Raw genomic sequence first — 17,613 nt, forward strand, 5'->3', positions numbered from 1 at the left:
AGCGAACAGACGTTTCCCTCTATGGTATCGGGTGTATCTTACCAAGATCTCCCCTACCATAAGGCGAGAGAGACGTTTTTCTCCTCGTCATCCGAAGGCTTTTCGCATAAGAAACCTGTAACAAGGTTTCGAGACCTTTAAGCGAAAGTCAGTCCTTTCAGGACAGGTCCAGCGTCCTGGTTGCAGCCATTAGGACAGCTCTGACCCTATGCAGTCATCGGAAAACTGCTCGCCGCCTAACAAAAGTGTAACACAGACTCCGAGAGTCTTTTTTGTTGGCAAAGTGTTGCGGTCACAGACGTTACCCTCGTCTCTTACCGCAACCATTTCCGTTGATCCTTAATGGGTTGTACGGCAAGACATGCAGAATATGCTTGCCTCCCTTATGGAAGACTATTCTGCCGATTAGTCCGTTGAGTCTAGCCGTTTATCTTATCGATATCCTGGCTTTCAGCCAACCTAACGTTCCTTTGTGCATCCTGTTGACGTTGGCGTAGCTAAGTCACGTCAGTCAGGTTGTTTAGAACCACTCTCGATGCGGTCTCGTGTGGATTTTCAGCCACATTTGGACGTTAGGCCACTTGCTGATGCTCCTGTTGACGTTCAGGACGTTCTCTAACAATCGGAGTTGACTTGTTTTGACGCTGTGCGTCAACCTCCGCATTCTAGAGTTGTTTTGACTGCTCAGTCTAGGCAGTCAAAGCAGTCTCGAGTGGACGCTGTGCGTCCTCACGCACCTGTTGTTGTTGACAGTTCAGTTGTTGACAGTTCACAAACTGTCAAGCAGTTACATGACGTTGCGTCCTGGTCCACTACTAATGCACCAGTGCGTGTGGACTCTGCTTGTAAAGCATTGCCACCACGGTAGGTCTCTCCCTTGCTTGAGACTCAGCTTTTATCGGACAAGGTTCCTTTAGATGAGGAAGTTGCTGTTCCCCCTCCTACTGATATTCCCTTGAGGACTCTGTCAGACGGAGAGGAGCCTAAAGCTGCTTAGCCCTCTATGGACTTTAATTAAATCATGCTGATTTTTAAGGATCTTTGTCCGGATCTTTTTGTAACTGCTGCTTCTCGTTCGCCTAAACGTCAGAGCTTACACTAGGCCTAGCTACTTCGAAGCCGTTGTTTATAAGCTAGTGCTCTCTCGCTCTCCTAGAGAGCTTTACGTTTGCTAGGCGACTGGTTTATCACCAGGAGGAGTTTGGAGGATACAGCCTTTGCTTTCCCTTCTTTTAAACTGGCTTATAGAGCGAGAGTCTGATATGACACGAGAGAAGTTCTCGGCTTGGGAGTTCCTGCCTCTGCCCAGATAGACTTCTCAAATCTCGTAGACTCTCCCTGGCGCCTGGCCAGGAGACGCTCCAAGTTTTTTAAAGGTCAACTTCACAACTGTTTTCGAGCCTTTGAAGTTTTGCTGTACAATTATGTCATGCATAAACAAGGCTTTCAGGGATGGAAAGCGGTACCGCCTCAGTCGCTAACCCCGTCTGTTGCTGCACCTGCTCCCGTAGACCCTAAATGGGCTTTGCTGCAAGACATGCAGTCCAAGCTTGCGTCCTTGATAGAGGACTTTAATGCGGAGAAGGTTGCTGCTGAACCTTCTGGCCAACAACCTTCCAACCGGTCGGTTGTGCGTCCTGTTGACGCTGAGGTAACCTTCTCGCGTCTACCAGTTGAGGTGGTTCCTCCACCGATGCGACCCAGTGTGGGTTGCCAGCCGCACGTTGACGTTAAGCGACGCTCGGAGGTGGTTGTTGACGTTCAGGACGTTCAACAACCATCAGAGGTGACTTGTTTTGACGCGGTGCGTCAACCTCAGCAACCCGGGATGGTGTTGACTGCACAACCCAGACGGTCTAGACAGTCTCGGGTGGACGCTGTGCTTCCTCGCGCACCCATGGTTGTTGACAGTTCACAGACTGTGCAGCAGTTCCATGACGTTGCGTCCGGCTCCGTCACGCATGCACCAGTGCGACCGGACTCAGCGAGCCAGACGTTGCCCACTCCGTTGCCGTTTCCTCATCAGTTTTCGGATGAGGAACTATCTGATGAGGACGTTGCTGAACAACAAGACGATCAGCCCCCAGAATAGATCAAGCCCTGCTATCCATCCAGAAGATGCTGAAGAAGGAACGCTGCTCAGTCAGGCTGTGGATGAGTCTGGTGGGGACGCTGTCATCCCTGGAACAGTTTGTATCACTAGGAAGACTACACCTCCGTCCTCTTCAATACCATCTGGTTTTTCTCTGGAAAAAGGACAAGACGCTAGAAGCGGTCTCGATCCCGATTTCCGGAAAGATAAAGTCTTGTCTGACTTGGTGGAAGGACAATATCAAGCTAAGAGAGGGTCTTCCCCTGGCTGTTCAGACTCCCCACCACGTTCTCTTCTCGGACGCATCGGACTTGGGCTGGGGCGCGACACTAGACGGTCGGGAATGCTCAGGTCTGTGGAACTCGAGTCAGAGGAGCATGCATATCAACTGCAAGGAGCTGTTGGCAGTTCATCTGGCCTTGAAAAGCTTCGAGTATCTCCTTCGAGGCAAAGTGGTGGAAGTAAACTCGGACAACACCACGGCCTTGGCGTACATCTCCAAACAAGGAGGTACCCACTCACTGACGTTGTACGAGATCGCAAGGGACCTGCTCATCTGGTCAAAAGGTCAAGACATCTCCCTAGTAACGAGGTTCATCCAGGGCGACTTGAACGTCATAGCAGATTGTCTCAGTCGGAAAGGGCAAGTAATTCCAACCGAATGGACCCTCCACAAGGATGTGTGCAAGAGACTTTGGGCCACTTGGGATAAACCATCCATAGATCTCTTTGCAACCTCGCTGACCAAGAGGCTTCCAATCTATTGCTCTCCAGTCCCGGACCCAGCAGCAATACATATAGATGCTTTCCTCCTAGATTGGTCACATCTGGATCTCTACGCATTCCCACCGTTCAAGATTGTCAACAAGGTACTGCAGAAGTTCGCCTCTCACGAAGGGACAAGGTTGACGTTAGTTGCTCCCCTCTGGCCCGCGAGAGAATGGTTCACCGAGATACTTCGATGGTTAGTAGACGTTCCCAGAAGTCTTCCTCTAAGGGTAGACCTTCTACGTCAGCCACACGTAAAGAAGGTACTCCATAGCCTCCACGCTCTTCGTCTGACTGCCTTCAGACTATCGAAAGACTCTCGAGAGCTAGAGGCTTTTCGAAGGAGGCAGCCAGTGCGATTGCTAGCGCAAGGAGAGCGTCTACCATTAGAGTCTACCAGTCGAAGTGGGAAGTCTTCCGAGACTGGTGCAAGTCAGTTTCTGTATCCTCGACCAGTACCTCTGTAGCTCAAATACCCCTGGATGGAATTTAGATGTGGTACTAAGATTCCTCATGTCAGACAGGTTGGAGCCGTTACAATCAGCCTCCCTGAAAGATCTCACTCTTAAGACACTTTTCCTGGTATGCTTAGCCTCGGCTAAAAGAGTCAGTGAGATTCATGCCTTCAGCAAGAACATCGGATTTTCGTCGGAAAAAGCCACTTGTTCGCTGCAACTTGGTTTTCTAGCCAAAAATGAGCTGCCTTCTCGGCCTTGGCCTAAATCTTTCGATATTCCCAGCTTATCGGAGATCGTAGGCAATGAACTAGAAAGAGTCTTATGCCCTGTTAGAGCTCTTAAGTTCTATTTAAAGCGTACTAAACCTTTACGAGGCCAATCTGAAGCTTTATGGTGTTCAGTTAAGAAACCATCCTTGCCTATGTCAAAGAATGCTTGGTCAGACTTTATCAGATTGTTAATACGAGAAGCTCATTCACATCTGAGTGAGGAAGACCGAACTTTGCTTAAGGTGAAGACGCACGAAATTAGAGCTGTAGCAACTTCCGTGGCCTTTAAGCAAAATATATCTCTGCAAAGTATAATGGACGCAACCTATTGGAGAAGCAAGTCAGTGTTCGCGTCATTTTACTTGAAAGATGTCCAGTCTCTTTACGAGAACTGCTACACACTGGGACCATTCGTAGCAGCGAGTGCAGTAGTGGGTGAGGGCTCAACCACTACAATTCCCTAATTCCATATCCTTTTAATCTGTCTCTTGAAATGTTGTTTTTTATGGGTTGTCCGGAAGGCTAAGAAGCCTTTCGCATCCTGGTTGATTTGGCGGGTGGTCAAAGTCATTTCTTGAGAGCGCCCAGATTAGGGGTTTGATGAGGTCCTGTTGTATGGGTTGCAGCCCTTGATACTTCAGCTCCTAGGGGTCTGTCAGCATCCTAAGAGGATCGCGAGGCTCCGTAAGGAAGACGTACTTATAAGGCAGAGTAATCGTCTAAGTCGACTTCCTTACCAGGTACCTATTTATTTTGTTTTTGTTATTTTGATAACTTCTAAAATGAAATAAAAACTCTTAGCTCATAAGATGTAAACATATTTAACTGGTCTCTACCCACCACCCTGGGTGTGAATCAGCTATATATTCACCGGCTAAGTTAAATATTTAAAAATTATATTTTAATTATAAAATAAATTTTTGAATATACTTACCCGGTGAATATAAATTAAACGACCCTCCCTTCCTCCCCAATAGAGACGCAGTGGGATGAGGAGAAAATTGAATCTTTGTTTACATGGAGTTTGGTATCTGGCCGACAGTTGGCGCTGATGGGCACACCCGCAACATGTATAGCAATCGCTGGCGAGTTTTTTTGTACAGTTTTTTGTCTGTCGAGCAACAGAGTTGCAGCTATATATTCACCGGGTAAGTATATTCAAAAATTTATTTTATAATTAAAATATCATTTTTTTATTTTATTTAATTTTTTACTTTTGTATACATAAATTAAATGTTACCGGCGTCAATGACCTTCGATGTCAGGATGCCTGAAAACTTTAAATCATTCATTCTACCTTGTTTAGAGTATTGTCCTGTCTGGTCTTCAGCTGCTGATTCTCATCTTAATTTGTTGGACAGAAACTTACGGTCTATTAAATTTCTTATTCTTCATCTAGATATTAATTTTTGGCACCATCATTCAATTAGTTCATTTTACATGTTGCATAAGATTTTTCATAATTCTGACCATCCTTTACATTCAGATCTTCCCGTACAGTCCTGTCCTGTTCATAAAACTAGGCATGCAGTTAATTCTAATAGTCAGGCCTTCTCCATCCTGATGCTCAATGCTACACAGTATTCTATAAGTTTTATTCCAGCTGTTACAAAGTTGTGGAATGATCTTCCTAATTGGGTAGTTGAATCAGTAGAACTTCAAAAGTTCAAACTTGCAGCAAATGTTTTTTTTTATGTTGAACAGGCTGACATGAGTCTTTTTATAGTCTATATGTGAATTATCTGTTTTAATATTGTTAATGTTTTTTTAAATATCTTATTTAAAATTTTTAATTACTTCTTATGTCGTTCATTTATTTCCTTGTTTCCTTTCCTCTATAGGCTATTTTTCCCTGTTGGAGCCCTTGGGCTTATAGCATCTTGCTTTTCCAACTAGGGTTGTAGCTTAGCTAGTAATAATAATAATAATAATAATAATAATAATAATAATAATAATAATAATAATAATATGTAATAAATAAACCCCAGTCTTTTGGTCATTAGATTTAGAACCTTTTTAGTTTAGATTTCAGATGTCTTATTAATTTTACTGTGATGTGTAACAAATATTCTTGAAGTTATCTTTTTTCTGGAGAGTTATATTCATTATAAGAAATGATCTGTAACTAAATATAGTTTTTTTTTTTTCAGCGTCAGTTTGAACTGTTTGTGACCAGTTCAAATCAAAGGCCCACGGTTTTTGGTACTTCAAATTATGGTGCTCACAATGTCAGTGACCTAGGTAGGCAGTTCATTATTCTTGACCTTTGCCGAAAGAATACTTTTAGAAATATTCCTTGAAAATTATTTTACTGTATTTGCATTAGTACATACAGACAGTTTGTAGTAATACTATCTTAGTTTCTTTTGGAGTGGATATCTTAGTGCTATACAGTGCCTCATGCTAAGTCGTTTTCAACTTCAAGTTGTTTTATATTAAGAGATTTTAAGAAAGATATAGGTTTTTCTTCGTTTTCTTTACTATTGAAATTAAGTACAGTTACTGTATATAAATTTATCAGAAAAAAAACAGTAAAAATATTGAACTACAGTATGGAATGACTTATAGAATTAGTAACAATATGGGTGTTGTTACAGGGGTTTATAGGGTGTCTTAAGTTGTAGTTTGAACTGTTAGTTCTAGTTGAGTGGTTTTGGGGTTTAGTTGTGAATATTAGAACCAGTTAATGGCATAAAATGAGGCATGGCTGTACTTTACTCATTATTTTAATAAAAAATTATTATCGAAAACAACTTTATACATGTATTGTTCTGTATTACATAAGTCTTTGAATGAATGTGGATAGTGTGTGTGTATTTTTCTAATGACCATATTGTTTCATATTTTGTTAACCCATATCATGATAAACAAACTTGGTAGGGTAAATGATATGCCTCAATTTACTTTATGTAGTAATTGACAATCTTTTTCTTTTGACCATATTAGTCCTTCTGGATTCATGGGTTGATACATTATTATCTGATATTAGTAGCAGCTACAGGCCAGTTCCTAGGTCCTTGAGAGGGTATAATCCATTCATCATCATCTTTTAGCTCTCTCCTTACCCCTTTTTGCATACTGAAAGATAAAGAATGTCTTGGGTATCAGCTTTTGTCTACCATTTTGGAAATCATCAAAATACATTCTGCAGCTCAAACATCCTTCTTGTTTCATGAATTGATTTTCAGGTTACATATTGATACATTTTATTAAAGGTATTTTTCCACAAAAAAAAATAGATTTTCTCCATACAAACTAATTATTCCTATATTTAAATTCCCTTCTCTAACCCTTGCTGAGCTACTCACTCTTTCATACTGGGGACATGACATCTAATTAGCAGGAGGATGATGATTATCAAAGGATTATGTGACAAGGGAAAGTAGCCTTTATTAATCTTCTTTCTATTAGACAAAAGAGTGTAGCTTCTGTACAAATGCAGGCCCAATTGTTGGGTTTTTATGAAAATATAGGTAGTGTATAAAAACTTATTACAGTATCTTGTTTTATGGAAGGAAATATGATTTATGATTTTAATTTGGGGGTTACAGTTTGATTTTGTGTAAATATTTTCTTGTAAACACTATTGAATAACCTTTAGATTTTGTAAAATTCAAAGTAATATCCTTTATGCTAGTAAAAATATTTTAAGAACAAGCTGGACAGCCATTGAGTAATTTTAAGCAACAAGTTGGAGCAAGGACGAAGAGCCCTGCTGCCTTACTTGTCAGTCTCTTTACATATGTTTTTGGGTGCATTGAGTACAGACATACTAATGCGCCTTTAATCGATCTTTTCATTTTCTTTCTTTCTGGAAGTGAATGTTGACTTGATTGTTATAATGTGAAGGAAGACACTTGATCATGGGAGGATGGACTTTTTTTTTGTTAAACCCACTGTAGATCCAAACTCTCTGTGTGCTCTAGTTAGGGGCATGATTGTTTGCAATCATCCCTCTGTGCAGGTCGTGGCGTCCTTTGCTGTGTCAGGCATATACTTTGAGGGGGAGGAAGAGCGCCTTGCTTTTTCCTTTCATTCATTGGGTGTGCCTGCTATAGCTGCTCCTGTATTTATTCCCTTGGCTCGATCTTCAGAGAGTATGTGTCAGGAGCAAGGAGCCCTCGGTGCTATTTTGGCAGGCTTTCAGGTTCTGGTGGTGTGTGGGGTTCCCCCAGTGTTTTCCACACTACCTCTTAGGTTGGAGGTTCTTCTCTGTTTGTGCTACCGCTGACGACAACTGTTACTTAAAGAAGGTTTAGGTCTTTCAGGCAAGCTCCCCAGTGCCAGTGTCTCCCTTGGGGATACCAGTGGGGAAGGGCATGGTCAGTGTATACCCAGTGTCAGTGTTTCCTATGATGTGTGCAGTGGTTCCCCCTCTCTGGGTGCTTCGGAGCCTAAAGGATGTGTTCCCCCGGTGCCGAGAGGGAGTTCCCCGTGCACCTTCCCTGCCCCCTCCCCTTATGCCTTTAGGGCTTCTGATCCCCTGTGTGACTATCTCTCCCCGTGGCAGGATTCCACAGTGTTGTGGTTCCTTTTGGAGCCATCCCCTTGGTTTCTTCCCTTAAGGTAAGCATTGCTGTGTGGGTTTCTCGGACATCGACTCTGTGCTTGCAGAACCTGAGAATTGTCTTAAAGATAAGAAGAAACATAAGCAATCTTCTTCCTCCTTCAACTCCTCTTCTTCGTCGTCCTCTTCAGTTTAAGATGAAGAAGTTGAAGTCCAGTCAGCCATAGTTATAGGAAAGAGCGTCTTTTGACATCACTTCTCTCAGGAGGAGTGGACATGCTGTGACCCCATGTCACGGCCTCGTGCCTATACCCCACTGGAGTCGGGCTCGGTTCCCTGGCTATCTCGGTAGACTAGCAGGATTGGTGTTACATCTCCATGTTTCAACCCCCCCCCCCCCTGGATGCATTGGGCCGTGACCCCATGTCTCAGCTTCAAGCCTCGTCCCCAGTTGCTATAACCCCTGTGTCACAGCTTCAAGCCTTGGCATGGTTCAGGTCCCGGGCTACCTTGGTAGCCAAGCGGGATAGGTGTTGTGGCCCCATGTTTCTGGCCCCCAAGGTCTGATGTGTGGGGCCACGCCACAGGTTCCCGACTACACCGGTAGATCAAGCGAGACGTGTGATATCCCCATGTTTTGGTCACGTTGGCCATGACCTGGTTACCAATGTTGACTAGTGTTAGGGCTGTGTTTCGGACCCATGACTCAGAATTCCAGCTCCTCACCGAAGTGCTGCTCCCCACTTACATCAGTAGCCAAGTAGGATAGACAACCGATACACAGTATCAGAGCGTGACCCTGGGTTACGTGCCTGTGGGGCCAGTGGCCGTAACCCAGTGTCATGGCAGGAGCCGGGGCTCGTCTCCCAGCTATCCTTGTGGCTGGGTTGTCTTGTGTTGCCTTTGTGTTAGGGGTACCCCAGGGCAAATGCATAGGGCCAGGCCTGTGGCTCCGTGTCATGGTGCCACACCTCCACTGGGGCTGGGTTTTGGGTCCCCTTGGCTACCTTGATATCCAAGTGGGACAGGTTGTTTGGCCCCTATTTCAATACATGAAACTGGAGCAGTGATCTTTGAATGAGCCCTGTAACCGGGATGAACTAGTGTTGCCTTGGTTTTCTAGCACGCCAGGCCTGTGATCCCTTGTCACAGCCCACCTGGGGCATGGCTCAGGTCCCCTTGCCTACCTTGGTAGTAGGTAGTACTGGAGTACAGCTCTGTATGTTGGCCCCTGGGACCAATGTATGTGGCTTGGGCCAAGTCCAGGTCCCACTCTGCTTTGTGTATTGGATTCCTGGACTATTCAGTGACCAGGGGCGGCCTAGAATTAGGACCCTTGGCACTTGTTGCACCCCGGTCGATGATGAAGCTTTGACATTCTCCATCCCAATACGCCTTGACTGCTAAGAGACTTTTAAGTACCAGCTAGGTCTAGAACTTGCAAAGTCAGGGTTAAGTCCCTCCTTTGTCTTCAATAGGAATTTTGAAGTCAGCCAAGTGTTGGGGCTTATGCACCAGACCACCTTTACATCCTTTATTCTACAGTAGTACCCACAAGTCCCTTATGCCTTAGTGCTTGGTCTTATGGTGGCTGCTAAAATAGTGGTTTAGTTAGCCCAGAATCTGTATGGGACAGTAATCATCTTCTTCATAGTAACTTATAGATGTAAGTCTGGAACGGAGGCAGAATAAGTGGCTATTTTCCATTCTTTCTACCTGTATCTTAGGGATGAAGCATTACTCACTGGATCTGACAATGTTGGTAAAGTACACTTCTGAGCTCCATTCTTTAGAATCTAGAAAAGATATCCTCCATCCTCCCTAGACAAGGGGGAGGATGTTGGAATATATAACAATCCTTTTATCATCACATGCCAGATATATTCTGGACTGCAATCCCCTTCAGGGGAAGGGATCCCTCCTTTGACCACGCACCAATCTTCTTTTACAGGCTAGACTCTATCAGCGTATTTATCCCAATGATAGATAGATAGGAGGTGGCTAGAATCATCTCCTTTGCTCCCATACAGGACCAGGTAGACTGACATTTCCAGGGAAGAAAAAGAACCTTCCAGTTTGGATCTAGAATTTCCGACCCACCAAGTAATTTGTATTTTTCTTAGCAATACAAACCTGAGTCCTTAAATTAAACTTCCCTCCTCAACCACCCCTCTCAGTCCTGAGACGAAAGATCATAAGTGAAGACTTTGAGAGGTAATGGGGTTGAGATCTTTGCCTTACTCCCACCTATTGCTTAACTGCTGGTTAAAACAATGCAATGGCCATCCAGCTTGCTCTGTACTTATTCCCTACCTAAGCAGCAATGGAGTATACCCATATAAATAACTTGGGTTTGTATAGCTACAAAAAATACAAATGACTTGAAAATTTCCTATGGTTTAGTTGTTTTATTATTTTCTTCTTTGCATACTTTTATCATTATGTTCTGGGGCTGCAACCATCAAATTCAGATACACTATGGAAACCTTCACATTTGTCATAGTTGGTATTTCCTTATACCAAATTATTTTTTGGGTAATATAGGCTATTATTTATTTGTTATATTTTTTGTGTACTGCCCTAATTTTGATTTTACATTACAGTTCTTCATATTAGTTTCATGAATAGATAATTGAAACCTGTTACTTTGGGTTTAATTTAATTTTATATCAATGTTTCCATTTGTTTAGATTTTCCATGGAGGTTTTCACTACAATTGACACATTTTGATCTTTACTTTCACTCTATTGTTTGCTCGATGACCAGATGGGAATGGAAGATTTAACACACAAATAAGGATTTTGTAAAATAATTACTAAACCCATTTCTAAAACAATTTTGTACTCACCCTTCAGGGCAGTTCAGCACCAAACTTGGACCCCAGCCAGATGCAATCAGTACCATTAGAACATCAATTCAACATAATGAACAACAGTTTCAGCATCCTTTTTCCCCATTCTCTGTACCATCTGCACCAAATGTGTATCCTTCAAGCTACAATATTCCAGCAAGTTTACAATCAACAAGAATTAATGTCCAAGGTCCCATGATGGTGCCTCAACCCCAGTGTGCAGAAAATGTAAGCTTTCCTCAAAGGCCAGTGCCTCAAAATGGCGGAAATATTTTGGGTTCTTCAGGCCATGGCCAAATTAATTACATCCCAAATAATGCCTACAATGCAGGTGACCCTACTTATAATCCACAGACACTTGGTAACAAGGCCACTGGTTACTCCCATCCTTCTGAGGAAAACTTTGCAGCAAACATTCAAATTAATAGAAGCCAGTATACAACTGAAGTGATTCCAGAAAAACAGCAAATTTTACAAGGTGTGGTTATTAACGAGGACGAGACTACCACTGGTAACTTGAATAGAATATCATCAAAAGTTAATTATCAACACATTGAACCAGAAAGGAATAGCAGAGACATAACAATTACTAATAACCATGATTTCAATACAGAATCAGTTAAGCAACCTCTTTCACAATCCTCTACAAGCATTAGTCATCATGCTCAAGCATTTTTGTCACAAGAGGAACCTTCATATCTACACACGGTCTCAGGTCATTATCCACAAGAATTCAGACAGCCTGTGCAACATCCATCGTCATCAAGAGAAATTAGTTCCCATTCACATGAAGCACAAAAGTTGCCAGAAGGTACAACTAGTGTAGGTTTTCATCCAACTATTAGAGAATCACCTAAGAATCAAGCCATTGTAAAATCATGTGAATATAATACCGTTCTAATGGAAGATTCAAGAAGTAGAAATCTATATGCTTCTGATGCAATTAATGCAGAGGTAAAAAGTCAACAAGCTGAAAATGTAGTTATGGAGAGGGAACTTGAAGTACAGAAGGATCAGTCACACTGTGAAAGTAACCGTATGTTAGATGATGAGCAATATAAAGCTTCTGTTAATATGCCTGTGAAGCAAGGGGAATGGAGAAATGTTCCTGAATCCCTTGATCCATCTGATGAGCAGCTCTTGTATCGACCTAGTTCTGTAGAGGAAGAGAATAATGTATATCAGGATGTTAAAGTCCCTAATTATGTTTCTGATGAAACGCAGATTGGTGATGTAACAGTTGATAACTATGAATCCTCTTTAGAAATGAAAAAAGTTGATGATACAATACTACTAAAGGAGACAGAAGTGAATGAAGCAGAGCCTGTTGAGGAAAGGACCCCAGAAGTCTATGAGTCACGCAGACCAAGTACATTCACTCAAGTAGAGCCAGAATCAATTAACCAAAGCCAGAAGGAAGTAACCCCAAGACCTCCTGAGCCAGAATCTACTCCAGAAAGTCATGAGGAAGTGACTCCAGAATCTACTCCAGAAAGTCATGAGGAAGTAACTCCGAGGCCTCATATTAGTAAGGAAAAGGTAGATGCTATGAAGAGTGATACAAGTGATGATAATGAACCTTCACCTACCAAGAAAAATGCTTATGGTGGAACAATTCAGTCGTCGTCTCAAGATACCAGCTTGTCCAGGCCATTTCCTCAGAATGCAGCTAACAATATTGATGATGATGATTCAGATTTCTTTGACCGGGACGTACCAGTTACATGTGAGTATTGGAGAAGCTCAGTGAATCAAAGTATTTGTTGAAATAACTTTGGGCTGTATAATTTTATTACAATAGATTTCAGTATAGTGTGCTCTCAACTGAATTGGATGGTAGAATAGTATAGTACAGTATTTGAAAGTGATAATTATCAAGTACAATTTTCCTTAAGATTTAATTCGATCCGAATCACATTGCCCATGTAACAAATTCCCTCAGTATCTAAGTGTTTTCTTGTTTGATGGAAGAAATTGTTTTGCAAGTTTTTTATATTTCCTTGTTTAAGGTTGAAGTCTATAATTTTCTAATGGAATGGATGTGTCATGTATTTGCATGTTGGAAGATAACCCTCAGTGATTTTGCTTGTACTTTGAGAGTAGAAAATTAATAAGTCAGTTTCCTGAAAAATAGCATCTGTATGTTACACTTCAACATGAAAAAATTATAAAGGAGTTATGCAAAAGAAGTACAATAGGGTAGGGTTTCATAAAATTTTAAGACCTTATAAAAGCATTTTAAAAGAAAGAGTATGACTAGAAAAATGCTGTTTAGAAGAGAATTAGGTCTGGTAACAAGAAGTTTGGGATTGAAAGGTTAACGAACAGTTAATGATGAGTTAAAGCATTATTTTTATTTCTTTTAGTTTATTGATTTTCTTCCTACAGAAACTATGACGAGTGCATTTCTTATGTTATACAGTACTGAGGAACTTCAAATGTTGTATTTGCCATGACTGGACTGCTATTAGTTAGAGAACAGAAAGTTGAATTTATCTTTTAAGCTGATTCAATCTGGTAAGAATAATAAGTTAGTGGAGAGCTTTATTACCCTTTGCTCTTCTTACCTCATGAACAGTATGACTCATTCAGCTTAATAAGTAAGAACTAAAGAGTTTTGAATTTGCTACAAATGAGAGATGGTAACTTAGTGGGAATGTTGGTGACTTGCAGACTGTGCATCCCAAATTTAAGCCCCATTCATGCCCATAGATACTTCACTGAAAACACTATGAATGACCTTTTTGTCCCCATTTACAATTTTTTTTTTCCATATCAATGCCTGATTTTATTTCCCATATGCATATGAATTTTTATCAGGAATATGAAAAGATGCTTAAACCATACTTAAAAGCAACCTGAAATATATGGAGTAATTAATATGAATTATTCAGTATAACATTCTATATCTCTATCTATCTATTTACAAAGGCAGTTCCCCCAATTTTTGAGGGTATCTGAATTTAAATAAGAAACAAAAGGGGACCTTTCCTCTCTCTGCTCCTCCCAGCCTGACGAGGGATTCTGCAGAGTTTGACTAGTACTGCTAGGGTGCCACAGCCCACCCTCCCTGTTATCCACCACAGATGAAGCTTCATAACGCTGAATCCCCTACTGCTGCTACCTCACGGTCACCAAGGCGACCGGAGGAAGCAGCAGGGCTTACCAGAGCTGCGCTTGCCATTCATTCCTATTTCTAACATGTTCCCTTGCCTCTCTCACATCTATCCTCCTATCACCGAGAGCTTTCTTCAAGCATTGGCCTTCCTCTTGTACTTCTCCCATCAACTCTTTCATTCATCGCCTTCTTCAGCAGAGTCACTTTCCATTCTCTCTACATGGCCAAACCATCTCAACACATTCACATCCACTCTAGCTGCTAAATAATTTTACACATGTTCTCACCCTCACTATTTCGTTCCTAATCCTATCTAATTGAGATATATCAGCCATACTCCTCAGACACTTCATCTTAAACACATTCAATTTCTGTCTCTGTCACTTTCATTCCCCACAACTCCGATCCATACATCACAGTTGGTACAATCACTTTCTCATACAGAACTCTCTTTATATTCATTCCTAACCCTCTATTCTTTACCACTCCCTTCACTAACTACAACACTTTACATCCTTCATTCACTCACTGGCGTACATCTACTTCCACTCCACCATTTGCTCCAACAACAGACCCTAAGTACTTAAACTGATCTACTTCCTTAAGTAACTCTCCATTCAAGATGACATTCAACCTAACACCGCCCTTCTCATGCATCTCATAGCCTTATTTTTACCCTCATTAACTCTCAAATTCCTCCTCTCTCATACCCTTCCAAACTCTCACTAATCAACCAAGCTTCTCCTCCTAGTCTGCAACAAGTACAGTATCATCCACAAACAACAACTGATTTACCTCCCACTCATGATCACTCTCGTCTATCAGTTTCAATCCTCAACCTAGCACTCGAGCATTCATCTCTGTCACCACCTCATCAACAAACAAATTGAACAACCATGGCGACATCACACGTCCTTGTCTCAGCCCCACTCTCATTGGAAACCAGTCACTCACTTCCTTTCCTATCCTAATGCATACTTTACTGCCTATGTAGAAACTCGTCACTGCTTTGTCAAGATAGTAAATAAAGGAGAATTACCTACAAGATTTAATGAAGATGTTACTGATCACCACAGATTTAAAAAAAAGATGCAGAACTTTAGAAGCTTGATGAGTGTCTATTGTCATATGAGAAAGGTGTTAACATTGGTTTCTGCACAGCATTAACATCATTTACTAAATGATTTTTGTACATAATTCAAGTGTTAATTTTTTTTATTTTTGTTTCAGCATCAAGGGCATACAAAAGCCTTTTGGGTGATATGGCTATTGGAGGACCAGGTATTCCTACAGAAAGTGACAGTGATGACATCGAAGGACAAATGTCTGCTCTGGCTGTGAGAGAGAATCCAGCAAAAAGGTAAGTATTCACTAGGAAAAATATCTTTCTTGTATCAAATTAGGTACCAGTTTATATTTTTGCATGAAAACATCTTGCTGCATTTTCCTCTCATTAACAACATTCTTACCTTTTCTTTAATCTTTTTAAATTTGGGATGGTTATATTTGTTTGTATTTTTTAAACTTAAAAGTGGACAAATAGATTGACTATTAATTATAAAAAAAAGTAAAAAGACTTGTAAGTAATACCTCGGTTTACAAATAACTCAAAATACAAGCATTGTCTTGCTCTTCAACCAAAATGTCCATCTGTATTCAATTTTTTTGTGGAGAGTACTATGAGACTAGCAGATGCTGTGCAGAAAACAGTGCCGCAGCACCCATATACCATCCATGCATTGTTCACATGATTTTTATGCCATTTTGTTTTGGCTTTGCTTGCCTTAACTCTTTCACTTTCTCTGCAATACTTGCACCAGCATCACCAAATTATCTTGCAAACCCTCTTTAGCAGTGTTCTTTTTTTGAAGTTGTGACCAAGTGTTCTTTATAGAATTGTGATTGCTATTGTTCACCGTCAAATTAACAGTAACAGTACAGTACAGCATCAAAACAATGGTCTGCAAATTAATCAAGAAAGAAGGAAGGAGATGATTACCTTAGAGATGAAAAAAAGAATTTTCAATATTAAACTTACCCGATAATCATATAGCTGTCAGCTCTGCTGCCCGACAGAAAAACCTACGGGCGGAATACGCCAGCGAACGCTATACAGGTGGGGGTGTACATCAACAGCGCCATCTGTCAAGTAGGTACAGTACTCAAGTACTCGATGTCAACACAGAACCAATTTTCTCTCTGTCGTGCCACTGGCAAGACCTACTAAATACGCTGTTACTAACTGGATTTGTTTTCACAACTATTTGGTGAAGTACACTATTCCAGTTTTGAGCTTTCGCTATGCAGGGGTTTTATCTTCATTTCAAAACTTGAACTCGTTTTGGATAGATTTAATTATGGTGACAAAGAGAGTATGGACTCTCTTTCACTTTTAAATGGCCGACCCTTCCCTTAGACGGAAGTGTGTTTAGGTTTTTAGTAATTTTGCTTAACACGTTATAGATCTATATTTTTTATATCTCTCCGCCTTTATTAGGCCTCTTCGATTAACTTTCCATTTATTATCAACATATAAAAATAAATTTTTATGTTTTGTTTATATGCGACCTTTCCTGATAGTAGGCGGTCCTAACTTGGAACCGAAGTTAATCAACGTTGAGCCCGTTATATCGTATTTTACCTTTAAAGAATTTATAACTTTTTAATTTTAATGTTTTATGAAAGAATTTCTTTGATAGTCTCGTACTGTTTTTCAAAGATGAACTAACGGTTAGTTTTTTTAGTCTACGCAGTTGTTGACGTTCAGGACGTTCAACATGCGCTCTATCGTTACGATAGAGAGAGAGAGTGTTTCACGGTTTCACTTTGCAGTAAGAGTAAACCGATTCTGGCGTTTCGTTCATTCTTTCTTAGCTTAAATGGTTTAAATTCTAAATTAAAGGAACTTTTTATTTGGAAAACCTTTCAGTTTTTTCCTTTAGCAAATAACATGTTTTGACGATATATAATTGGGCTCTTCTCTCAGGTGCGAAATCAAGAGAGAAAGAGAGAGAGAGATAGAGACGGAGGGAGAGAGAGGAGAAAAAACGTTTCGTTCAAGCGGGTAACGTTGTTCTCGTTTTACTCTCCTCCCTAGTCGCTGTAGGGGAAGAAGGTAAAACGTTTCTAGGGTTTTATTCTTGTTCCCAGGCTATGTGCGGTGAGAGATTGTAAACGTAGTTTATTTGATCTAGTGTTTAGTCTCTTTCCCAGCCACTGAATTCTTTATCTTTATATATGTTTTCTGTTGCATTATACGACTGTTTTCGCAATTACTACCTTTTAATGAAGGGTAGGATTGCGTGTTTCAGGTAGAAATCAGTAAAAGTTTCGATTTCAGTGAAATAAGTGCAAAACAGAAAATCAAAGTGATAAAGTGATATGCGCAAAGTGTTACAGTGTTGCGTCCGAGGGTTCGTCTGTTTGTGCCTGTCGTTCACCTAGTCCGGGACCTCTTGCAAGCTCCCAAGCCCAGGGGAGAAGTAATGTCGAACGACTTTTGGGTTCCTCAGGCCTTGATCAACGAACAGACGTTTTTCCCTCCGTGGTT

At 41.1% G+C, this 17,613-nt stretch overlaps 1 protein-coding gene across 2 annotated transcripts in view; it reads left to right on the forward strand.

The window, feature by feature from the left end:
* Window positions 1–17,613, forward strand: part of LOC137623267 (A-kinase anchor protein 200-like) — an 83,965-nt gene that overhangs the window by 37,844 nt on the left and 28,508 nt on the right. For both annotated transcript variants that reach the window (XM_068354030.1, XM_068354029.1), the window contains 3 exons: window positions 5,738–5,828; window positions 10,950–12,671; window positions 15,294–15,423. In XM_068354030.1, the coding sequence (XP_068210131.1) occupies window positions 5,738–5,828; window positions 10,950–12,671; window positions 15,294–15,423 (1,943 nt within the window). The remainder of the gene's footprint in view (window positions 1–5,737; window positions 5,829–10,949; window positions 12,672–15,293; window positions 15,424–17,613) is intronic.

This window comes from Palaemon carinicauda, chromosome 30 (assembly GCF_036898095.1).
Source record: "Palaemon carinicauda isolate YSFRI2023 chromosome 30, ASM3689809v2, whole genome shotgun sequence".
Classification (NCBI taxonomy): domain Eukaryota; kingdom Metazoa; phylum Arthropoda; class Malacostraca; order Decapoda; family Palaemonidae; genus Palaemon; species Palaemon carinicauda.